The 26,346-nt window shown below is 41.1% G+C and overlaps 2 protein-coding genes across 20 annotated transcripts; one reads left to right on the top strand and one right to left on the bottom strand.

The window, feature by feature from the left end:
- Window positions 1-1,162: 1,162 nt before the first annotated feature.
- LOC127535852 (NACHT, LRR and PYD domains-containing protein 12-like) lies at window positions 1,163-26,297 on the bottom strand. Of its 19 annotated transcripts, XM_051954757.1 has the most exons (15): window positions 26,193-26,297; window positions 19,072-19,177; window positions 18,858-18,887; window positions 18,163-18,327; window positions 14,320-14,392; window positions 13,934-14,159; window positions 11,990-13,781; window positions 10,307-10,480; window positions 9,252-9,425; window positions 7,588-7,761; window positions 6,802-6,978; window positions 6,001-6,174; window positions 4,347-4,520; window positions 3,567-3,740; window positions 1,163-2,467 (listed from the first exon to the last, which is right to left on the bottom strand). In XM_051954757.1, the coding sequence occupies exons 3-15, from the start codon at window positions 18,863-18,865 to the stop codon at window positions 2,452-2,454; spliced, it is 3,501 nt and encodes a 1,166-aa protein (XP_051810717.1). In that variant the 5' UTR covers window positions 18,866-18,887; window positions 19,072-19,177; window positions 26,193-26,297; the 3' UTR covers window positions 1,163-2,451. The 19 variants fall into 19 exon arrangements, with proteins under 19 accessions (XP_051810717.1, XP_051810716.1, XP_051810720.1 ...); XM_051954756.1 differs by lacking the exon at window positions 26,193-26,297 and having other exon boundaries at window positions 19,072-20,370; XM_051954760.1 differs by lacking the exons at window positions 6,001-6,174; window positions 26,193-26,297 and having other exon boundaries at window positions 19,072-20,371.
- LOC127535805 (THAP domain-containing protein 6-like) lies at window positions 24,775-25,837 on the top strand. Its single transcript, XM_051954657.1, has 3 exons — window positions 24,775-24,854; window positions 25,392-25,584; window positions 25,691-25,837. The coding sequence occupies exons 1-3, from the start codon at window positions 24,775-24,777 to the stop codon at window positions 25,835-25,837; spliced, it is 420 nt and encodes a 139-aa protein (XP_051810617.1).
- Window positions 26,298-26,346: the final 49 nt, after the last annotated feature.

The raw sequence follows: 26,346 nt of genomic DNA, 5'->3' as shown, positions 1-26,346 counted from the left end.
TCTTTCTTTCTTTCTTTCTTTCTTTCTTTCTTTCTTTCTTATTTGAGTAAAAATGTATTCATTTAGATTGATTAAAAGTTAATAATAACAACAATAATAATAATAATAATAATAAGAGTAAATAAAAATGTAATAAAGAAGTATTTAAAAACTACATTTATGTTTTGGTGGTTTGTGTGTCTTTCCTGCCCTCTAGTGGACACAGGCGGTAATTGCTACGTCAAGTTACTAAAATTACACATAATCTGTACTTCCTCTTCCTCCTACAAAATATATTAATTTTCATTTTCCTTTCCATGAAACGATGACAATGTGATTGAGTTTGACTTGAAGGCAGAACATTCAGCGTTTATGTGCAACAATAAACTGATGTGATCAACACCAGAGCCCACATCATGCTAATAACTGAGGTTTTCTGTGGCTCCATGTAGCTTTAGCCATAGACATATAAAGAGGAGACGCCGCTTTGGTTGCTGGGGAGCAAGAAATGTGGCCGCCATCTTGGACCGGTCATCGTACTTACAGTTCAGCAGCAGAAAGAACAAGATGCCAGAGCACTGTGCCGCATATTCGTGTTCAAATCGCCGGACCGTGGAAAACAGGGCACGAGGGATTACTTTTCACAAGTAAGATTGAACATTACTATTGGTTGTAGTTTGTGAATGGAATATTACTGTGCTGTATTTATGCCCACCAGCCAAATCGTGGCCAGCTAGCTAGGCTATGTTTAGTGCCGGTGCTGACCCGTCTGTGAACTGAGACTTTATAAGTCATATTCCATAACACTGACTTAGTCAGCTCCTCCTCCTGCTGTGATCATTTTAGTTGGAGTCTTAGTAAAGTTCAAACTATAAAGTAGCTGCTAAGACAACAGCTTCAGCCTTATAAAGGGAAATATACAGAGTCACTACTTCCGGGTCGGAGTACAAAATAAAAGACATATGATTGTAGTTACAGACTTTGTCCACAGGGGGCAGTAAAAAAGTGATTATCCACGGCGGTGATTAAACTGTTCCTGCAGTGGCTGGAAATAAGATGGCAGAGGAAAAGTTAAAGTTGAAACACACAGTTCAATAAATCAATGTATAGATTACACCAAAATACATGAATAAACTAATAAGTAATAATCATGGTGCATAAAACCCAAATGAAAAGTAGAAAATCAGATAAAAATCAGACTTTATTTTAAAAATCCATTTATTAGACTAACTTCAGGGAAACAAAACGTCTTTATTACACACACAAATGTTTATTTACAGGAAGAACTCTGAATAAATTTTGAATCCACTGAATAAAACTGCAAAAGACAAACCAGGAACTGTAGTAGATGTTCAACGTCACATTAGCAAACATTTTAAACATACTTTTCATGAATCCACACATCTGTTTTAATTATTTATGTCTTTACTTCAGACATGCCACTGTGTCATTATTTACTGCAGTATTTTAGCTGTACTATTAATCACTAACTGCAGTATTTTATCTGCAGTATTTGTCATTTACGGAAGTATTTTAACTGCATTCTTCATCATTTATTGCAACATTTTACCCTGAATATTAAATCATAAATCTGTCATTTACTGTAGTATTTTAGCTCTAATATTCATTATTTACTGCAGTATCTTTGAAAACATGATTGGTTGATTGAAGAAACATCAGACCCAAGTTAGAACTTAGAACGTCTTTGTCGTCTCCAGATGTCAAACAGGAAGTTAAGAAACGGAGGCTCAACACAAAGAAACTCAGATAGATGTAAAAAGCAACAACATTCCCACCAACAGAGAAATGACAGTAAAGGACTCCTCTGAGCCTCACTGCTGAAGATCTCAACAACTCCTGAGACATTAATGTGTATTAATACAGATATCAGTGATTTCTCTGATAAACTGGACATAGTTCACTTGTTGTCCAGTAAAACACGTCAATGACTTCCTTCTGTCATCTTCTGGAGGTTAATTAAAGTGTTGGTGAGAATTACAGCCTCCACACGATGGAAATATGAGAATATCAGACAGTTTAGCAAAGACTAAGGAATCATTGGAGCAGCTGAAGGTCAAATGTGGACACTCACATTTTTTACACCTGTCCAGGTAAGAAGACATTTAGACAATATAGAAGAAGTTAATGAATGAGCTGCAGCTGCTTCTATAAAATCTGTAAAAAATCTCTGAAAGTCTGTTTATTTTCATCTGAATATTAACGTTAGAAAACCTGAGTCTGAACATCATCAACCTCCAACGGATCAAGTCAACATGAACTGAACTTCTCCATCATTCACAGTGTGGAGCTGCAACACTAAACTATACAGGAACAACACACTTCATACTGGTTCCCAGTCCACCTCCCAGTAACATGGTCCAGTCAGAGTCTCTACACACCAGCTGCTGCTGCTGCTTCAACCTCTGGATCATCAGGACACACTTCATCCTCTCACCACAAACACCGTCCTGATCAGCAACACTTCCATCTGCAGAGAGAAGAAGAAAGATGAGAGGAGATGAATGAGTTTGATCAGCATCAGGTGTGTTTCTCTGCACATTTCACTGCAGTCCACAGTGGAAACAAACTGCTGACAGTCATCAAGCTTCATTACTGCACAAACTCTTGACTCATGGATTTACTGCTGCTCCATTTAAACCAACAGTCTCTGACCCCGGCTTTCCACATCACGCGAAAACGCTGCGGCCCTGCGCGTTGTCCAGAGGGGGAGGGCTGCTTCTCGGAGACGCTCTCGTGTGAACAGCGATATCACACGATAACAACACATGATATAAACAGAAAATAAATAAACCACACCTCATGTCGCTTCTACAAGGTCGCTCTGCTCGACCCAGCCACATTGCTCTGTGATAGTACTTCCAGCATGATTTATGTTTTGATCTCAAATGAGTGCTTTTCTTTGTCCAATAGTTAATTATATTGTATTTTTCCACTTCAGTGATCAGCTTCTCTTCGTCCATGGCGTCATGTTGTGTCTGGGACCCTGTTGACCTGATGCTCGTGCCTCCTGAGGTGACGTAATAACATATAGGAAAAAATTACGTCCGAGAGGTCGTGCATTGTGTTTTATTTTGAAAGTTCCGGTTTAACTTCCTGTCTGGTGCTTTCTCAACGACAGTGAATTTACAAGGTTTTGAAGCAGCGGCGCAGAAAATAGACCTGAAGCGAATCTCCAGCGCCGGCGCTTCAGAGACGCGGCGCTGCTGCTCCACAGCGCGTGCAGTGGAAATTGTCTGGTAGAAGAGTGTGTTGTGTGTTGTGTTTTCCTTGCTTTCCCACCCCTTCCTCTTCTCCCATCCCTCCCCCTTGCCCTCCTCTGTCCTTCTCAACCCCCCCGGCCAGCAGGCAGATGGGTCCCCCCTATATAGAGCCGGGTTCTGCTCGAGGTTTCTTCCCTGTTAAAAGGATGTTTTCCTTGCCACTGTCGCCTTTGGGCTGCTCTGGGGGTCAGGCATTTGAGACGATTTGACTGTAATTGACGCTATATAAATAAAATTGAATTGAATTGAATTGAATTGAATTGAAGAGAATGGAAGCAGCAGAGACTGATGGAACCTTCTACTTACTCCAGAGTCTTCAGACTGCAGTCTGGACTCTCCACAAGATCTAACAGATGTTTCACTGATGAATACTTCAGGTTGTTTCCTCTCAGGTCCAGATGTTCCAGATGGGAGGGGTTGGACTTCAGAGCGGAGACCAGAGAATTACAGCTGATCTTTGACAAACTGCAGTGCCTCAATCTGAATAAAGAATCAAAGATGTGTATAAAATCATTGATGATCCATCAGATGTGTTCAGGTTCTGAATGTGCAGATCAACATTACTTTGTCCTCATCAATCAGCTTTTCTCTAAAAGCAGCACAGTGACTTTGTCCTTCTCTTATTGTGGATCATCATCATGTCAGCCTTCTACACACATCATCCACATGTCAGCTCAACATTCATCCACCTATTCATGTCCACACATCAGTAACATGCTGCATCATCAACAGGATCAGGATCAGTCAAATAAAACTCAACACAAACCAAAGAAATATTTAGACTTCACTCACTAAACTTTGTCTCTTCAAACTGATCTGAGTTCAGAGGATCTTCTGGATCCAGATGTGACTCTTCAGCTCAAACTACAAACATTCATTTTAACAACTAACACTCAACATTTTAGACACTTTCTGCTACAAAGACTCCACTTTTGTCACAACAACCTGAATTCAGAACAAAAACAGAAAATGTGAACCAAAGCAGATTTACAGCTTCATGGATGGAAGTTCTGTGAACAGAAATGAGCTTCAGTTGTCATTAAACACATCAGATCTACAACAGTAACAGACAGTCAGTGAACTGACCTCAGAGTCTTCAGGATGCAGTCTGGACTCTCCACAAAACCACTCAGATGTTTCACTCCTGAATCCTTCAGGTTGTTCCTGCTCAGGTCCAGATGTTCCAGATGGGAGGGGTTGGACTTCAGAGCTGAGACCAGAGAATCACAGCTGATCTCTGACAAACTGCAGCCCACCAATCTGAATAAAGAATAAAAGATGTGAGTTGAGGAGACAAAGTTCCTGCTTGAAGAGTTTCATCATGAGTTCAGAGCTGAAGAAGCTTCAGAAGGTCCAAGTTCACAAAATGGAAACTCCAACAGCTGAAGCCAACAGGATGCAGCTTCAAACAGTTCAACAGAAGCAGTGAAGAAGAGCTCTCATTAATATTAATGACAACATGCTGCTGCTTCAATAAAGACGGAGTGACTTCAGCTCTGAAACTCTGCAGCTCCACCAGTGGCTCCATCCACACAAACTCATGCTGAGCAACAAACACAAGGAAAAACACTCGCACATTTATTTCACTTTCTGCTCACAGTCACACAAACACACAAGAAGGAAACATGGACAAAATGAGGCTCCAGACTCTAAAATATCTTCATGTTGTGGAACCATGGAGACCTTTCCATCAGGACTCTACATTCACATCATTTCATTCTTCATCCATCTGTCATTGATGGTGGAAAGTGTCCATCACAGTTTTCAGAGGACCAGGTGACGTCTTCAAACTCTTTTCTCAAACACAAACATCTTCACTTTCAAATGACTCAAAGCAGAAAAAGAAGAAAATCAGCAGAAAGTGAAGCAGAAAATCTTCCCGTTGCTCCTGATAAATGACTTCAACTGTTCATCAACTCTCACAACTTTTCTGCTGGATTTTCTGCTCATTCAACAACTGATGGATCAGCTTCACCTTTCATCAGCAGGAAACTCAAACGGCTGCATCTTGGATTAGAACGTTTCACTTCCTAAAACATCACATGACTTCATCCAACAGCTGGAACCAGCAGATGCTGAATATTAGTTTGTGTCTCTCAGGATGAAAAACAGCTTGAATTACAGCTCAAACTATCAGTCCACTATTTGATGAGTCCGTAGACAAAAGATGAAAAACATTTCAATCATGGTTTCACTCATTTATCCAGAAAAAACATCAAACTGCTTCCAGTCTGTCCACTGTCAACACTCTCTGTTTTCTGTCACATTAAACTGAATATTTGTGCTTTTGGACTGTTGCTGGAACAAAACCACACATTTGAAGACGTCACCTTCAACTCTGACAAAGTGGATCAACAGTTTTACTCATTTTAACATTTGATCAACTAAAATAGTGAAATAAGTGAGAGCTTGATGAGGAATAAAAACAGCTGTTAGCTGCTGCTGTCAGTTTGAACTCCAGAGAAACATGAGGTCAGATCTGAGCTGAAGATCACGTGTGTCAGAGTTTCACTGTCAGTTATTCACTGGAGGATTTTTATTCTGAGATGGAGCTTTGAAATGTGCAGCTCAACATTTCTCTCCAAGAGTCCAAGGACTGAAGCAGAGAAGAAGAAAACAGACGTTCCATGAAGATCCTCAGTGTGGATCAGTAGAACATCAGCCTGATGGCTGCAGTTTAGAGTCACCACAACTTTACATCACATTCATCTCAGCACACAAATAAAATATGATGTCTGACCTCAGAGTCTTCAGGCTGCAGTCTGGACTCTCCACAAGATCTAACAGATGTTTCACTGATGATTCCTTCAGGTCGTTCCAGCTCAGGTCCAGATGTTCCAGATGTGAGGGGTTGGACTTCAGAGCTGAGACCAGAGAATCACAGCTGATCTCTGACAAACTGCAGTCCTTCAATCTGAATAAAGAATAAAAGATGTGAGTTGAGGAGACAAAGTTCCTGCTTGAAATCATTCAGAGTTTCATCATGAGTTCAGAGCTGAAGAAATCTGGATTTCTCTGCATCAAGTCAACCTCAAATCTCCTTCAAATCTTCTTTTCATACGTGCAGCTTCATCAATGAGATCTGTTCATTTATTCTACCAGAGGAGAAGCTGCTGGACCACAGAGGACAAATACATTTGCTTCCAGGAGAGAAAGGTGAAAAGCATCTAAAGGTTGAGCAGCAGATAAAGCCACTGTCTTTACTTCAGTCATCTCACAGCTCCAAATGCTGGAAAGGATGAAGGAGAGAGTTTGTGCCACTGGTGAGCTTCCAGTTAAAGTGTTGCAGTGATGTGACACACAACAGGTGCTGACAGGTGAGGAGAGTTCTTCTACTCACTGACTTCTATCAGCTCAGCACAGAGAACTTTAAGGACACTTTAGCTTTGACTCTGGACTGAGTCTAGACTTTATGACTCCCTGCTACATTTAAAAAGAAAAACTCTGTGGATGATTCACAGCAGTCATTAAAACTGATGAGAAAAAAGAAACATTCACCCAAAGATGAGAACTTTGAATCACTGAAAACATGATGTCTGACCTCAGAGTCTTCAGGATGCAGTCTGGACTCTCCACAAAACCACTCAGATGTTTCACTGATGAATCCTTCAGGTCGTTGTTGTAGCTCAGGTCCAGATGTTCCAGATGGGAGGGGTTGGACTTCAGAGCCGAGACCAGAGAATCACAGCTGATCTCTGACAAACTGCACTGCTCCAATCTGAATAAAGAATAAAAGAGGTGTATAAAATCATTGATGATCCATCAGATGTGTTCAGGTTCTGAATGTGCAGATCAACATTACTTTGTCCTCATCAATCAGCTTTTCTCTAAAAGCAGCACAGTGACTTTGTCCTTCTCTTATTGTGGATCATCATCATGTCAGCCTTCTACACACATTATCCACATGTCAGCACAACATTCATCCACCTATTCTTGTCCACACATCAGTAACATGCTGCATCATCAACAGGATCAGGATCAGTCAAATAAAACTCAACACAAACCAAAGAAATATTTAGACTTCACTCACTAAACTTTGTCTCTTCAAACTGATCTGAGTTCAGAGGATCTTCTGGATCCAGATGTGACTCTTCAGCTCAAATTAAAAACATTCATTTACTTTAACAACTAACACTCAACATTTTAGACACTTTCTGCTACAAACACGACTTTTGTCACAACAACCTGAATTTAGGACAAAAACAGAAAATGTGAACCAAAGCAGATTTACAGCTTCATGGATGGAAGTTCTGTTGAACAGAAATGAGCTTCAGTTGTCATTAAACACATCAGATCTACAACAGTAACAGACAGTCAGTGAACTGACCTCAGAGTCTTCAGGATGCAGTCCGGACTCTCCACAAAACCACTCAGATGTTTCACTCCTGAATCCTTCAGGTTGTTCCTGCTCAGGTCCAGATGTTCCAGATGGGAGGGGTTGGACTTCAGAGCTGAGACCAGAGAATCACAGCTGATCTCTGACAAACTGCAGCCCACCAATCTGAATAAAGAATAAAAGATGTGAGTTGAGGAGACAAAGTTCCTGCTTGAAATCATTCAGAGTTTCATCATGAGTTCAGAGCTGAAGAAGCTTCAGAAGGTCCAAGTTCACAAAATGGAATCTCCAACAGCTGAAGCCAACAGGATGCAGCTTCAAACAGTCCAACAGAAGCAGTGAAGAAGAGCTCTCATTAATATTAATGACAACATGCTGCTGCTTCAATAAAGACGGAGTGACTTCAGCTCTGAAACTCTGCAGCTCCACCAGTGGCTCCATCCACACAAACTCATGCTGAGCAACAAACACAAGGAAAAACACTCGCACATTTATTTCACTTTCTGCTCACAGTCACACAAACACACAAGAAGGAAACGTGGACAAAATGAGGCTCCAGACTCTAAAAGATCTTCATGTTGTGGAACCATAGAGACCTTTCCATCAGGACTCTACATTCACATCATTTCATTCTTCATCCATCTGTCATTGATGGTGGAAAGTGTCCATCACAGTTTTCAGAGGACCAGGTGACGTCTTCAAACTCTTTTCTCAAACACAAACATCTTCACTTTCTAATGAGTCAAAGAAGAAAAAGAAGAAAATCAGCAGAAACTGAAGCAGAAAATCTTCCCGTTGCTCCTGATAAATGACTTCAGCTCTTCATCAACTCTCACAACTTTTCTGCTGGATTTTCTGCTCATTCAACAACTGATGGATCAGCTTCACCTTTCATCAGCAGGAAAATCAAACGGCTGCATCTTGGATTAGAACGTTTCACTTCCTAAAACATCACATGACTTCATCCAACAGCTGGAACCAGCAGATGCTGAATATTAGTTTGTGTCTCTCAGGATGAAAAACAGCTTGAATTACAGCTCAAACTATCAGTCCACTATTTGATGAGTCCGTAGACAAAAGATGAAAAACATTTCAATCATGGTTTCACTCATTTATCCAGAAAAAAACATCAAACTGCTTCCAGTCTGTCCACTGTCAACACTCTCTGTTTTCTGTCACATTAAACTGAATATTTGTGCTTTTGGACTGTTGCTGGAACAAAACCACACATTTGAAGACGTCACCTTCAACTCTGACAAAGTGGATCAACAGTTTTACTCATTTTAACATTTGATCAACTAAAATAGTGAAATAAGTGAGAGCTTGATGAGGAATAAAAACAGCTGTTAGCTGCTGCTGTCAGTTTGAACTCCAGAGAAACATGAGGTCAGATCTGAGCTGAAGATGACGTGTGTCAGAGTTTCACTGTCAGTTATTCACTGGAGGATTTTTATTCTGAGATGGAGCTTTGAAATGTGCAGCTCAACATTTCTCTCCAAGAGTCCAAGGACTGAAGCAGAGAAGAAGAAAACAGACGTTCCCATGAAGATCCTCAGTGTGGATCAGTAGAACATCAGCCTGATGGCTGCAGTTTAGAGTCACCACAACTTTACATCACATTCATCTCAGCACACAAAGAAAACATGATGTCTGACCTCAGAGTCTTCAGGATGCAGTCTGGACTCTCCACAAGATCTAACAGATGTTTCACTGATGATTCCTTCAGGTCGTTTCCACTCAGGTCCAGATGTTCCAGATGTGAGGGGTTGGACTTCAGAGCTGAGACCAGAGAATCACAGCTGATCTCTGACAAACCGCAGCCCCTCAATCTGAATAAAGAATCAAAGATGTGTATAAAATCATTGATGGTCCATCAGATGTGTTCAGGTTCTGAATGTGCAGATCAACATTACTTTGTCCTCATCAATCAGCTTTTCTCTAAAAGCAGCACAGTGACTTTGTCCTTCTCTTATTGTGGATCATCATCATGTCAGCCTTCTACACACATCATCCACATGTCAGCACAACATTCATCCACCTATTCATGTCCACACATCAGTAACATCTGCTGACCTCAGTCCACTCTCGCATCAAAGGATCAACATCAAATCTCTTCATTCTTTCATTTATTCCATCACATTCTTCTTCTTCTGTGGAAATCAGCTTGCTAGCTTTGTCTCCTTCACATCTTCCAGTGTGTCTTCAACAACAGTCACATGTCATCTGTACATTACAGAGGGATTCTGATTCCTGCTGTCCACACTGACTGTCCACTGCTCTCTTCCTAACACAACTCCACTGGAAGGAATCACTTCATCAGCTCAGCTCACACTAACATCAAGCTTCAGCTTCTGACTCACACTAATCAACTTCCACACTGTTGACAACTAAACTCCTCTTTGACTTCCTGAGGCTCCACTGCAGCTCAGCACAAACACTGTGGAAACACAAACACACTGACTGGATGTGTGGAAGTCACACTGCTGAAGCCTCACATCACTTTCACATCAGCTTTACATTCAGACACACAGCAGGACTGTGGATTCTGTCCTCCATCTGGAACTCTGCAGTCAGCTGATCAGGGCATTTATTCACACTTCAACAATCTCAAACATCTTCACACTGTTTTCAGGAAAATCCTACAAATTTATTAACAACAAACTCCAAACTTCATTTGAATATATTGAAAAACCATCAACAGTGAACTGACCTGAGAGTCTCCAGTTTACAGTTTGGACTCTGCAGTCCATCACAAAGATGCTTCATGAATGAATCCTGCAGGTCGGTCCAGTTCAGGTCCAGTTCTATCAGATGGGAGGGGTTGGACTTCAGAGCTGAGGCCACGACTTCACAGTGACTCTCTGAGAGATCACAGTAAGAAAGTCTGTAATGAGACATAAATGACAAAACATGTTATTATGAAATAATAAGGATCAGCTTTATATATGACTGGTTCTGTTGGACATTTAGTTCTTCCATCAGCTGTCCATTTCCACCAGTCTGCTCTGCATCACCCTCACTATACTTGATATGCTCTTCTACATACTGTTTGAATTTTACTACCAGCTGCATATGTAGTAGATTTAATGCCAGAGCTGTACATCATAACAGTAAACTATGAATCAGTTACAATGTTAGCTTGTACTTTCTATGTATCATCCAGCTGATCATACATGTATCCAGCTGTGTGTTCTATGTTCCTTGTTCCTCTACCTCTCTACCTCTTCTGTTCCTCTCTACCTCCTTCCAGCAGCAGATGGTTCCCCCACATAAAGATCCGGGTTCTGCTCCAGGATTTTTTCCTGTTTAAAGGGTGTTTTTCTTGCAACTGTCACGGTAGGGCTGCTCTGGTTGTTCAGACATATGGGTTCTGTAAAGCATCTTGAGAATATCTGACCTGTAATTGGTGCTATATAAATACAATAAAACTGAATTGAATTGGTTCAGCTGATCTTCTCTGATGTTTGACATCAAACTGAATTCTCATCAGCCTCTCTCACACCTGCACACTTTCAATCGGTAATAATTATATTAGGACTGGGCCTTTAATGCCTTCATTTTGATTAAATAATTACAGAAAAAATAATGCGTAAAAAATAACAATAACGCTTTTAAACACACCTTTCTCAATTGTCAGTTCAATTTCTGGCACACTGGTAACACTGATGAACACTGAAGACCAGTAGGTGGCGCTAATGAACCTCAAGTCTGTTTGCCAGCCGTGAAGAAGATACACAGGAGATATAGATAGAGATTTAGATATAAAATTTCCCAGAGGTTTAATGCTTTGTTGCATGTTTTGTACTTGAAACTTCCTCTCTGTTGTAAAGTTAAGCAAATATAAAAGGACAAAGTATTGGAAAACAGTAAAATGTTCTGCCTGTAATTCATATATTTGTTGTTGTCAGCGTTAAGGGACCAAAAAAGATGTTATTTTATTTATCATACATTTTTTATATTAATTGGTTGTCAGAAATTTTTCCTGCTAAATATCGGAATCGGCCTCAAAAAATCCATATCAGTCAGGTCCAAGTAAGAACTGATGCTGAGATAAAACCTGGACAAGAACCTCTACAGTTCTTCATGTATTTCAGCAGATCTGCATGTTTCCTCCATCAGCCAAAGGAAGAAACTCACAAGAAAAAACTGTCAGACGGAACAATTATCAGAATGAAATAGAAAAACTGTCTTCATTCATTTAACAGCTTTAAACAGAACCAACTGAAAAATCCACATTTTCACAGCGTTTGAACATCTGAGACTAAACACAGCTGACATGGAAAGTTAGAAATAAACAAGTGGAACACTGAGAAGAATGAGATGTTCTAGTGAGAACATCTGAAGAACTCAACTACTGATCTACTCTGATCATGTTCATCACATCTGGACTCACCCAAACTTTCTGCAGTTCCTCACAGCTGGAATCAGTCTCTGTTTTCCCTCATCTGATGTTCTGTACTTGTCCAGGTCCAACTCATCCAGAACCTCCTCTGACATCTGCAGCATGTAGGCCAGAGCTGAGCAGTGGATCTCAGAGAGTTTCTTCTCTGATCTGTTCTCTGACTGCAGGAACTCTTGGATCTCCTGATGTACTGAGAGATCCTTCATCTCCATCAGACAGTGGAAGATGTTGATGCTTCTGTCTGGAAACATTTCATCACTCTTCATCTTCTTCAGGTTGTTGATGACTCTATGGATCATTCGTGGATGGTTCTCTGTCCGACCCAGCAGACCTCCTAACAGTCTCTGGTTGGACTCCAGACAGAGGCCATGAAGGAAGCGAACAAACAGGTCCAGGTGACCATTTTTACTGCTGAGGGATTTCTCCATCACTCTCTTCAGGAACACATCCAGAGTGTCTCTGTTACAGTCTTTCCAGTCTTTTCCCAGGAAGTCCTCCAGAACCTTCTCCTTCCTGTTGATGTAACAGTGGAACATGTAGACTGCAGCCAGAAACTCCTGAACACTCAGATGGACGAAGCAGAACACCCTGTCCTGGTACAGCCCTCTCTCCTCTCTAAAGATCTGTGTGAACACTCCTGAGTACTTTGAGGCTGCTTCCACAACGATGCCACATTCTGTCAGGTCGGACTCATAGAAGATCAGGTTTCCTTTCTGCAGCTGCTCAAAAGCCAGTTTTCCCAGAGACTCAATCATCCTCCTGCTGTCTGGACTCCAGTGTGGATCTGTCTCAGCTCCTCCATCATACTTGACCTTCTTGACTTTGGTCTGAACCACCAGGTGGTGGATGAACATCTCAGTCAGGGTTCTGGGCAGATCTCCTCCCTCTCTGTTTCTCAGCAGCTCCTCCAGAACTGTAGCAGTGATCCAGCAGAACACTGGGATGTGGGACATGATGTGGAGGCTTCGTGATGTCTTCACGTGGGAGATGATGCTGCTGGCCTGCTCCTCATCTCTGGATCTCTTCCTGAAGTACTCCTCCTTCTGTGGGTCGGTGAACCCTCTGACCTCCGTCACCATGTCCACACAGTCAGGAGGGATCTGATTGGCTGCTGCAGGTCGTGTGGTTATCCAGAGGCGAGCAGAGGGAAGCAGATTCCCCCTGATCAGGTTTGTCAGCAGCACATCCACTGAGGTGGACTCTGTAACATCAGTCAGGACCTCATTGTTGTGGAAGTCCAGAGGAAGGCGACACTCATCCAGACCGTCAAAGATCAACACAACCTGGAAGTCTTCAAAGCTGAACATTCCTGCTGCTTTGGTTTCACTGAAGAAGTGATGAACAAGTTCCACCAAACTGAACTTTCTCTCTTTCACCACATTCAGCTCTCTGAAAGTCAATGGAAACATGAAGTGGATGTCCTGGTTGCTTTTGTCTTCAGCCCAGTCCAGAGTCACCTTCTGTGTTAACACTGTTTTCCCGATGCCAGCCACTCCCTGTGTCATCATTGTTCTGATTGGTCCATCTCTTCCAGGTGAGCCTCTAAAGATGTCTTCTGGTCTGATGCTTCTTTCTGCTCTGTCTGCTTTCCTGGATGCTGCTTCAATCTGTCTGACCTCATGTTCATCATTGACCTCTGCAGTCCCTCCCTCTGTGATGTACAGCTCTGTGTAGATCTCATTCAGGAGGGTCTTCTGTCCTGCTTTAGCGATGCCCTCAAACACTCTCTGGAACTTCTTCTTCAGACCACGTTTAAGTTTACGTCTACAAGCAGCAGCAAGTTCTGAAAGAAGAAACAACATGAGATCAATGAATAAATGACAGTAAATATTCCAACAGTTCATTCTCCTAAAGACTGATTGTGTGAAGATATTGTGAGACTTTAGTAAATGTTCTGTTGATCAGCAGCTTCAGTCTTTACACAAATCCTCTTACTGCTCTGCAGACAGTCAGCCAGCTTCTCCTGCTTCATCCTCCTCAGGAACAACACTGTGATCTGCTCAAACATCTCTCTGCTGCTCCTCTCATCTTCATCATCACCCTCCAACTGCTCCTCATCCTCCCTCTGACTCTCTGAGCATTCTGGGTAATCTGGACTCACAACCTTCTGCATCTTCTTCAGCTCCTTCTTCACAAAAGTCACCATGTTGTCCTCCAGCAGCTGGAACACAGAAATGTGTCAATGAGTCCATCAGAGTGAAATCATGGAGCCAAACATCGGATCCATGTTGGACACACTGACAGTCCACTGGTCTACAAAGAGCAGCATGGAGACGCCTGAACACAACACATGGAGAACAACTTGTTGTCCATGAACTCACCATGAATATGGAGTCCAGGTGATGCTGCTGGACAGACTGAGCTCTGGGAACCTCTGAGTTCTGCTGCTCCACTCTGTGGATCAACATCAACAGTTAGATCTCAGTACGTCTGTCCACACAGACAAACCACATCAAATCAAATGGATTTAGAAAAACAGTTTAAAAACAACCTGAGCTGACCAAAGTGCTGCACATGATCAAGATAGACAGAAAAGAATGATGAGCAGACAGAACATTTAAAATGATAATTGACAATATACATGTAAAGACAATATAAAACTACCGTATTTTCACGACCATAAGGCGCACATAAAAGTCTTAGATTTTCTTCAAATTGTGCGGCGCGCCCTATGGTGCAGTGCGTCCTGTGTGTGTTGTTGTAAGGCGGACGTCGACCAGGTGGTTTTTTCCACGCATCACCATCGCTGTTGATCTGTGACTCTATGCGTGCCCATCTCACAGCCGATGTGAAAAAACAAGTGAAGCAAATGAACTCTGAGCTTGCTGTCATTCCGGGAGGCCTGACAAAGGAACTCCAACCGCTGGACATCGGTGTGAACCGGCCGTTCAAAGTAAGGCTGCGAGCGGCGTGGGAGCGATGGATGACCGATGGAGACCACAGTTTCACTAAGAGTGGAAGGCAGCGCCGGGCGAGTTACGCCACAATTTGCGAATGGATTGTAGATGCTTGGGCTAACGTGTCTGCTGGCACTGTTGTTCGAGCTTTCGCAAAAGCCGGCATCATTTCCGAGGCGCCGCACGGCACGGAAAGTGACTCTGACAGTGAAGAAAGTGAGCCTGGCATGTTTGATGGAGGTTTAGCGCAGCTGTTCAATTCAGAAACAGAGGATGAGGACTTCCATGGGTTTGATTGATGACGATTACCGGTAAAAAAAAATGTGAATACCAAACTCAGTTTTGCTCCCGCTCTATTTTCAAATACGCACACTTGTGTGCTTGTTTTATCCGTGTGTTTTACCATGCCCGCGACTATTGATGATTAAAAAAATGTTTGTACTTTGTAATCAATACTTAAATAAAGCAGAGGACACCATGAGAACGTTAAAGGGGGAAGTGTGGGATTGTATATAAAACCCTCGCCATATAATCAGGTGCGCCTTTTGTGTGTGTTAAATACAGTAATGGCACACATAACTGAGAATGCGCCTTTTGGTCGTGAAAATACGGTAGTAAAATCAATGAGTGAAAGTAAATTACACAGAATAAAATACTACAACAGGAAAAAGAGGATAGCAACGTGGAAGATCAATTTTTAAATAAATATGAAGTTTTAAGACCACTGAGAGCAGCCAGAAGTCATTTAAAACCTGAACATCTTGAGGTTTTTCTTGAAAATATTATCAGATTAGAAGAGGAAGGCTGTTCCAAAGCTTTGGACTCTAACCCGACTGCAAAGGTTCAACCAATCAGCAGCCTCAGTCATGGAACAGTTATTAGCAGTTGGTCTGATGAAGCTCATATGAGGCCAGCATGAAGTTGGAATTCTCCTCCTTCCACCATCAGTGAGTTACTGTTTCCTTCATCACAGGAAACAACAACAGCAACCTCTGGACAGCAGACAGTTTCAACTTAATAAGCTTCAGTCAATTCCAGCCATTTTCAGTTCAAAAAATTGCTAATATTCTATTTGTAAATAAAAAATATGACAAGAAATACAGGGAATATTGGACGCGCATCGCGAGGGGCATTTCCTTGAAAACGACCGATTCGTGGATTATATACCGACTTCAGGACATGTTTTGGACAAAATAGTTTACTGGCTTGTTTCGTCTGGATGTCTAAGGTTGGATTATGGCCGTTTTTTGTGGAATATTTTCATCTGTGTGTAATAATAAACCTGGAAATGTGAGTCGCGCTGTGTACGTTAAAGCCGTGTACAGAGAAAGGATGGATGGATATTCGTTGTTTGTCAGACAAATGTGTTTTTCTCACCCGCTGTGGTAATCACATCTGAAAGTGGTTTATACCGGCGGATTCATGAGAATCTAAGCTTTCCATCAGCGTATAGTGTTTGTATAATCGCGTTTGCAGCCTTCGGACATTCTTTAAATTCCTATGCAAATTAGTAGGTGTACCGCCGGCGGTACAGCTCTGTCTGAAGCTGACTGCAGCTTTCAGCTCACTTTGGTTTTGTCCCAAAGGCTCCCAGCAGCTCCTTCATAAAGCCTCATTCCTCCCAGAGCCAGTGTGAGCTTGTACTGGGCAGCTCCCAGTATTTTTATTTATTTTATTTATTTATTTCATAGGGACAGTACATATTAATGAACACAAGTGTAAATATGCCAGATTATAGCCAAAGGCGAATTTCCATCTGTTGTCCCTGCCAGGTTGATGTGATGTGTCACATAAAACATGAAATAAAAAGTTCACAAATACAAAAGGACAAAGGAGGACAGAGGAATCACAAATCACAATAACAATAAAGAAAGACAATATGTAGGACAGACACAGTGAGGACAAGATACAAGGACAATTCATACATCCACAAGACTCCATAGAAGATCAAAGGATCCCCGCAAAGTCACCCAAACAAAGCAAAAATATCACAGTAAATGAAGCAGCATTCACCGTTTGCCGTTTGTCCCCCTCCGTCCAGCAGCACCTCAAACCTGACTGCAGCTTCCTGCCTACACTGTTTGAGCCAAAGCCAGGCGTAAACTAACGTTGGTTTCAACAGCGAGAAAATGAAGCCCAGATTTTGCTACTTCCTGGTCGCCGTTTTGGATTTTTTGGAGCCAGTGACGTAAAAAGCGTCATCAAACAGACTGGACCGGAGAGCAACTAGGGGCAGGATTGGCTGAGGACTCTCTTATCCCGCCCACATTTTGCCGCAGAGGCTTCTGTTGCTGTCTATCAAGTATAGCCACGCCCCCTGGCTCCTCCAACTTTAACGATTTATTTAAAATTCAGTATTGATTTATTTTAAGATCGGCCACCTGATCTCTCATTTTGACCATGAAAACTAACGGGGAAAAAATCCTGAGCTGTAGAAAATCAGTCTATCAAATTTTATTTTTTCCAAAAATGAATTGGGGTCTATGGAGGAAAAGCTTTTTGGAGCCAACCCTAGCGGACGGCGTGATATTGCAAGTTTTTGACACTTCCGGGTTGGCTTCAATTCTGGAGCCAGATGCTACGTCCATCTTTATATACAGTCTATGGCCAAAGCACAAAGACGCCACCTGCTGGAGCAGCTGCTGTCCTGCAGCTGCTTCACCACAACCACAGCATCCATTCTTTCCACTCTGACAGCACACACTGCCTCACACAGGAACATTTCCATGGATGTGACAAAGAGCTGAGCTGACACTCAGCATGTGTTTGAGGATTCCATCAGAAAGACCATAAAACTGACTCACTGACATTTTATACTAGCCTAGCTTAGCTAGACTGTATTCCCATTATAAGGGATATACGGGAATATGGTCTGGCCCTCCTCCATTGACACATTTTGACAGGTTTTCAAGCTCCGAGCAGATCAGACCGAACCAATCAGAGCACCAGAGGCGGGAGTTAACGATGTGTCATCTTCAGGGCCGATTTTCCTCAGGACCCCTGTACGGCGAAGGAAGCTGTTAAAACTACAAAACATCATGGCGGAAAGGCAGTTGTTAGGTCGCTCAGTGATTGCGTCACACATGTGTTACACTGGTTGGCTCTCTCCAATTCAAGCTGTGATCGGTAGTCCCGCCTCTGGGCTAGATTTGGTTCAATGGAGCAGTTCCAGACTGACTTTATGTGTATTTGTAATACACAATATAAAGGCTGTCTGGTCCCCAGGCAAGTTTTATACAGTTACAGCATTTAGAGATGAATTATTACCTCTTTGAAGCAGAAGGTTGTTCTTTAAATTCAGCAAAAATATCCTTTGAGTCATTGCTCTTAAAGGACACACAGCTGGGTTCTGGTCCTGGTTCTGGTTCTGGTTCTGGTTCTGGTTCTGGTCCTGGTCCTGGTTCTGGTTCTGGTTCTGGGTCCTGATGGATCCTGGTAGACAGAGAGGAAAACCAGCAGCTCAGTAACTGCAGCACAAACAAGCAGCTTCACATCAACCAACACAGCTGGAAGTTGAAGCAGCACCAACACCAAGTCAGAGATCTGCTGTCAGACTGTACAACATCAGCATCACTGGCTGATGTTGACATGAACTGGACTCATATCATATCATCTTAAACCATGCTAAAATCTGCACAACAATTCCTTGCACTGCAGGCATTTTCTGCACTTTTACAGTTACACTGATTACACAATAAGATAAGATAGTCCTTTATTAGTGCCCAGGTCAGGGGAGATTTCCAGTGTTACAGCAGCAAAAATCTTTCAGAGCAGCACTAACCATATGTACAGTAAAAATAATAATTATAAGAACAATTATACAAGAATGAAGAATGAGTTAACACCGAGTCAGAAATCAGAGTCCAAACTAGCATCCTGCTGGATCTGCTGTCTGGATGCAGCTTCATCATTAACTCTCTTTACTGGACTCCATCCAGAGCTCACTCAGCTGACTGTCTTACCTTTCCATGTTGGTGAAAACCTGCAGACTCCTGAGGACACAAACACACAAAGTTCAGCCGTCAGTCTTCAGTCTCAGTCAAACACACAGCTGACTGTCTCTGCACATTTCATTCTGTTTCTCCATAAACTGATCCCAGACCAGCCACCGACCCGCTGATTGTGGACGTCCACAGCAGCAGACAAAGATCAGACACAAATCAAAGGTCCACTTACTCCACTTGTTGCAGTCCAACAGCTTTCTGCTCCTCTCCTGAGCTCCACCGTCGTCCTTCTTCAGCTCTGAGGAAGCAAACAGCTCAAAGCACAAACCAGTGTGAACCTGCACAGATCAGAGGTCAGCTCTTTATGCTTCTCATATCACACACACAAACAGCAGATTATGTGAGTCCAGATCAATCCACCCTCCCAGTCAGAAACATTTTATTTCCCTACAAGTACAGTCAGACTCAATAATCAGCTTAATAATTAACCTCAAACCTGAACTTAGAACTCCTTTCAAAGCCTCACTTTGAGTCTCTCACACCCAACTGGAAAACACAAAAACCAGTTGTGTTGCTTGTTGTATTCGCCCACCTGCCCCTTATTCTGACTTTTATCTGAGTTCTCAGTGGATTCAGTTCAGATAAAGTCCAGACTTTAACATCCATGCAGACGCTGAGAATGAAGCCTCAACTCTGCATTTAATTCACTGTTTGACTCCGTTGGTTTTTCTCTAAATCTAAATAAATCAACTCACTGTTTTAATCACAGCCTCCGTCTTGTTCTGACCAACGACATCCAAACTGAACCTGATTGTTTTTCTCCAAAACTCTCTTTCGTCCGATCATTTTAAGAAAAAACTCGGCAATGAAAAGAAAACATCAGAATTAAAATACGTGTAATTAAACGAGTTGAAAAATAAAACACATTTATTCAAAACTGTTTTTTGTGTTTTAATGTGATTTTTGATCACAATTTTTAAACATTTTTTCTGTGATTTTGTGATCAAATATATATAATTTCTACTGATGTCAGTGTTGTCTGTTTCCACTTATCTTCTCTTTTTCAGTACCAAATTCTATTTTAAATAATAAACTGTGCTGTCTCTGTCATGGTCCCAGACTACAGAGAATGTTGTCAGAAGTGTCCTTACAGTAAAAATATTGATCTGAGAATCCACAAACTACATTTAAGGAAATAACTCCATTATTATTGACTTCAGAGACACTTTCTCTGTGTGAATCCACCTCAATATGTAAAGTATCGACATAAAAGGGAACGAATAAAACTGAATAAATAAAGGTAGAACGATAAAATGGAAGTGAATGTTGCTGACTGACAGCAGCTCCGTCAGTGAACTGATGGAGGCAGAAAGTGTGAATAACTGAGAGCCGACACGTTGCTTTGAATCACAACAAAACTCCCACATCATCAGAACTGCTCACATCTTTGGATTTACAGACGGGAACATCCCAGCTGACAGGGAACGGTCTGACAAGGCTGAAGAGTTTTACAAGGAGAAAGTTTTAATCAAACGTCTGAAGTAAATACTACGGAAGAGTATTAGGGCCACCCGTGAGAAAAAAAAATGAGAGGGGGTAGAATTTTTTTTTCAGCATGAATTTTGAGAAAAAACTCGAAATGTCGAGAATAAAGTCAAAATATAATGTCGAGAATAAAGTTGAAATGTTGAGAATAAAGTTGAAATATAATGTCGAGAATAAAGTCGAAATGTCGAGAATAAAGTCGAAATATAATGTCGAGAATAAAGTTGAATTAGGATGTCGAGAATAAAGTCTACCTTTTGGAGGTCTGCAGCCAGCTGCTCTCGCCTTTTGAGACTAACAACCAGCGCGCTGCTTCTACAAAATGCCGTTCAGTCAGTTAGATGAACTAGTGAAATTATACTTCAGACTTGGCTTTAGTAATAAAGAAATACTTTCTCTTTTAGCCCACAGACATACTGTAGTGATAAGTGTTAGAACTTTGAAGAAATTGATGGGATGAAGTAATTGGCTATCACTTTGGGGTCATTGTTTGTTCTGTATGCCTCCATCCATACGACATAGCGACTAAAACCGTCAATACAGCCATTAATGGCAATTCCATATGGCTTCAATTTATCATACGAGTCCATGTTCCACCGTACGTTGGGGCCTTTGTTGCAATAATGCCTGTGTCTCTCATAGCTCAGTGCATTGAGCTGTTACTTTTGGTGTGGGTGGCGCGGGTTCGAAACCCAGTTGTAACATTTTGTGAATTTCTCTTTGGAGATTGATAAAGTATCTATCTATCTATCAAACGGCGCGCCCGCCTGAGCTCCACACCTTCAGGATCAAAGAACTTGATTAGCTGTCTTATTGTATCTTGTGATACAACATATCCCCTCTGAACTGCGCGCAGATGCAGCCATCGGTAGCCTTGCATTTGTCCATTACCCGCTATTTCAGCTTGCACGAATGAGGCCACCTCTTCCAACCGTGTGTGGTTTATCCTTCGGAACAGTCGCAGTTTTCGGAAAAGTCTCTTCAAAGTTCTAACACTTCTGTATGTCTGTGGGCTAAAAGAGAAAGTATTTCTTTATTACTAAAGCCAAGTCTGAAGTATAATTTCACTAGTTCATCTAACTGACTGAACGGCATTTTGTAGAAGCAGCGCGCTGTTTGTTAGTTTCAAAAGGCGAGAGCAGTTGGCTGCAGACCTCCAAAAGGTAGACTTTATTCTCGACATCCTAATTCAACTTTATTCTCGACATTATATTTCCACTTTATTCTCAACATTTCAACTTTATTCTCGACATTATATTTCAACTTTATTCTCGACATTATATTTTGACTTTATTCTCGACATTTCGAGTTTTTTCTCAAAATTCATGCTGAAAAAAAAAATTCTACCCCCTCTCATTTTTTTTCTCACGGGTGGCCCTAATACTCTTCCGTAAAATACAGACTGTAAGATGTCATGAACAAAATAAATGCTAAATACAAAACATAAATCAATGATCATCTGTGTTCACTTCAGTTTATTATTTGCCATTTGCAGAATAAAACCACATTGGGAAGAGGTGCAAGAAGCTCAAAGTGCACCGTCAGCATCTAAAAACAACTACAGGAGGAGAATAGGAGAGTAAAAAGAACAGAGAACAAATACCACATAAATACTTAACAAATAAAGTACTAAGATCCAATAAATAGTTCATAAGAAAATGCAAAAAGCACATTAGAAACAAGGTGCATTATTTAAAGTCATCACAGCTTGTGGGAAGAAGCTCTTTAAATGAAGCTCTGAATCTGTGTTGTGACTTAAATTCTAAGTAAAATGATCGACTGCTACTTATCTGACAGACCATAAAACACAGTGGTAGTTGTAATAAAACAGCTGAGACACGCCTCATATTTACCTGACGTCGCTTTAAAGTGACAGCGTGAGACCAAGATGCATCTCCTCCTCTCTGCTGGGAGGAACTCAGACACCAGGAAAGGAAGTGAGGGTGTGCAGTTAGTGAAATGAGATGAGAGGCAGGCGTCACGCTACAAAGTGTTGGTCTACCAAACACTGAGGGTGGAACTTCTACCTTCCACGTTATGTCTCCCTGTTTCATGCTGAACAGTTTCTATCCATCTCCAGCTGCTTTTATCTGCTCAAACAGTCACAACATGAAAACACACAACTTACTTTAGACTTTGGCTAAACTCTGCATGATGGTTTCAGTTAAATACAGAAATAAAATGGAGTCTCTGGCTGCAGCATTAACGTTACTGTAACCTTCAGGCAACATATAGAAACTTTTATGTATCAGAGGATTTATTGAGGCTGACGTAGGACTGGGTGATAAATCGAATTAATTCGATTAATTCGCCTTTTTAAAACCTGACGATTTGAAAATTTGCCAAATCGTGAAATCGAGGCGAGCTTAAATATACAACAATACAGATTCTTCTTCTGCCTTTCATGACTTGTGTACCGGTGTTTGCTTCCGCCTCTCATCTCCTTCTACCAAAACACTCACACCCCCGTCATGGCGGACAGAACAGCAGACGAAGAGTTGGTCGCGAGAAAAGGGCCTCATGTTACATCGATTATATGGAAGTGGTTCGGCTTTGACAAGACAGACACAGAGCAAACTACAGTCAATGCAAGGTTTGCAAAAGTACTGTGAAAACAAAGAGTAGCAGCACAACTAACCTCTTTCAGCACCTCCAGCAGAGGCATCCTAAAGAATGGGAAGAGTGCTGCAGCTATGGGAGTGCAGCATGGCTAGCACTAGCCATAGCAAACAGACCGCAAAGAAACAACAAAAATCGATTAAAATCGTAATCGTCCAAGATGACAAAAAAAAAAATCGAGATTTTATTTATTGGCCATATCGTCCAGCCCGAGGCTGAAGTGAATGTTAGCGAGCGAGCTAACTGGTAGCTAAACTATGCGTTAACGGATTAACGGCAGCTAACTATGTCAATGGAGTTATTTAGCAAAGCTAGCTAATGTTAGCTTTGAAGTGACAAAAACAGAGTGGAAACATTTTGTAATGAAGTTAATAAACATTTAGTACAGTTACTAACATTGTTCAAGTTATTTTAACCGAGAAAATGTTGAATATGTAGTCTTTTTCAAATTAGCTGACATTGTTACTTAGCAGTTAGCTAATGTTCGTTAGCTGACCGATGCAACATCAAATATGAAAAATTAAATAACATTTTTTACTTTAAAACCAACTTCAAGCTGCGAATATTGTTCAAGCTCATTTTGACCGAGCAAATGTTAAATATGTCGTTTTTAAATTTAGCTAGTTAGCTTACTGCCATCGCTTAGCTAATGTTCTTTAGCTGGCTAATATTAGCTGACCGATGTAACGTCAAATATAAAATATTTTTTTGTTAAAATACAAACAACTTCCAGCTGCTAATACTACAACAGAAGTGTAGAAGTTGTCTCCAGGATTTGTCTGTTTATTCTCTTAAACTGACCGTGTTCAGGGTTCTCCTGCCGGGTTCTTCTTCAAAAACACCATAAAAGGACAGAAAAACATCACAAAGATAGACAAAAGCACCACCAACACACACAAAGAATCACAAAGACACACAAAAACATTACAGAGACAAAAACAACCAAAAGAGACACAAACACGCCACAAACATAAACAAAAGACACCACAAAAAGACACAAACATGAAAATAATTTAGAATTTCTCTAAGTAATTATTTTAAGGAGAAGCAGAAAAATCTAATCTAATTTTTAGGATTTACTTTTTAAACTTCTTAAATTATGTCAAGTGACTTAATAATTACGATGACAATATTACAAATAATAACGGTATTGAAAAAATATCGTTATAATTGGTAATATTGTCATCGTTATTATATTTATCACTAACAAAAAGCAACAATAAACATCATACAGTCCCAATTATATTGCTTTCTTTCTTTCTTTCTTTCTTTCTTTCTTATTTGAGTAAAAATGTATTCATTTAGATTGATTAAAAGTTAATAATAATGAGAAGAAGAGTAAATAAAAAATGAAATAAAGTGAAGTATTTCAAAACTACATTTATGTTTTGGTGGTTTGTGTGTCTTTCCTGCCCTCTAGTGGACACAGGCGGTAATTGCTACGTAAAGTTACTAAAATTACACATAATCTGTACTTCCTCTTCCTCCTACAAAATATATTAATTTTCATTTTCCTTTCCATGAAACGATGACAATGTGATTTGAGTTTGACTTGAAGGCAGAACATTCAGCGTTTATGTGCAACAATAAACTGATGTGATCAACACCAGAGCCCACATCATGCTAATAACTGAGGTTTTCTGTGGCTCCATGTAGCTTTAGCCATAGACATATAAAGAGGAGACGCCGCATTGGTTGCTGGGGCGCAAGAAATGCGGCCGCCATCTTGGACCGGTCATCGTACTTACAGTTCAGCAGCAGAAAGAACAAGATGCCAGAGCACTGTGCCGCATATTCGTGTTCAAATCGTCGGACCGTGGAAAACAGGGCACGAGGGATTACTTTTCACCAGTAAGACTGAACATTACTATTGGTTGTAGTTTGTGAATGGAATATTACTGTGCTGTATTTATGCCCACCAGCCAAATCATGGCCAGCTAGCTAGGCTATGTTTAGTGCCGGTGCTGACCCGTCTGTGAACTGAGACTTTATAAGTCATATTCCATAACACTGACTTAGATTACAAGTGACACAGGAAAGCTAAAACAAATATTACTGGTATAACATTGAGCAGTGAATTTTACACAGGTGGCACAGACTGTATTGTTCACATGTAATTCACCCTAACAACAGTAAGCTAGCTCTGATGTGTCATACCCCCCCACTTACTTAAAAATACAGACAACTGAACATCTGACTGTAGAATAGTTTGCAAACAAGGTTATTCACAGTTTAAGCAGTTTGGGTTCATTATCAACAGATATGCATCAAAATAGGAGTTTTGTTGAAGAAAGGTTGGAAGAAATTTGAAGGAAGAAAACAAGCGTGACCTCTTTTGTAAGATGTTTTTGGATAGACTCTCCCAAATCTTCCGTTTTCATTTTGAAGGCTTCCCAAAGACAAAGATGTGAGGAAGAAGTGGGAGGTGGCTTTGAGGAGGGAAGGATTCACTGCAAGTGATTCCTCACTGCTTTGCTGTTTCCATTTTAAGCAGGGCGATTTTGATAGGACAGGTCAGATTGTCCCACTCAGAGATGCTCTTATTCCATCCATCTTCAGCTTCCCAGTTCACCTCCAAAGAGTAGGTGTATCATCATAAGACTATTAGCATTCATAAATGTAAATATTCTATTAGAATCACAGGGCAGGGTGAGATACTTAGCCCTGGATATTCTTTTTCATTTTAGCCGGAAAAGGGCAGGAGTACATCTACCTCCAGAAGAGCTGAAGAGAGCCTGTCCGTGGCCTCTCAGGATGATCCAGAAGCTGGAACCTCAGACCCACAACCTCAACCTAATGATGTGAGTATTTCTACTGTAAACATCAGATCATAATAGACCTGGACATATTCACATCTCACTTGTTTGCTGCCACTCATATTAAACACACTCCCACATAAACCCATTCACATCCAATTGAAGACATGTTGAACATGCATTCCTGACACACACACACACACACACACACACACACACACACACACACACACACACACACACACTGCTTGCAGTGGCTTTGACAGGTGATGACAATCAGAAAGAATGTGAGCCATACACTAGTGGTGTCAAAGTGATGTGTGTGAAGTGAAACATCACAACCATCTTTATAGATGTCTGTGGCTTTAGCTGACAGATGTCAGGAAACTGAAAGACTCAGAGAGACTGATGTTTAGAATGAAGCTGGAATTACCGTTAGTCAGCTCCTCCTCCTGCTCTGATCATTTTAGTTGGAGTCTTAGTAAAGTTCAAACTATAAAGTAGCTGCTAACCTGAAGAGAACAGCTTCAGCCTTATAAAGGGAAATATACAGAGTCACTACTTCCGGGTCGGAGTTCAAAATAAAA

The sequence above is a fragment of the Acanthochromis polyacanthus genome, chromosome 10, assembly GCF_021347895.1.
Source record: "Acanthochromis polyacanthus isolate Apoly-LR-REF ecotype Palm Island chromosome 10, KAUST_Apoly_ChrSc, whole genome shotgun sequence".
In the NCBI taxonomy this organism is placed as follows: domain Eukaryota; kingdom Metazoa; phylum Chordata; class Actinopteri; family Pomacentridae; genus Acanthochromis; species Acanthochromis polyacanthus.
This window is presented reverse-complemented; position numbering and strand designations above follow the sequence as displayed.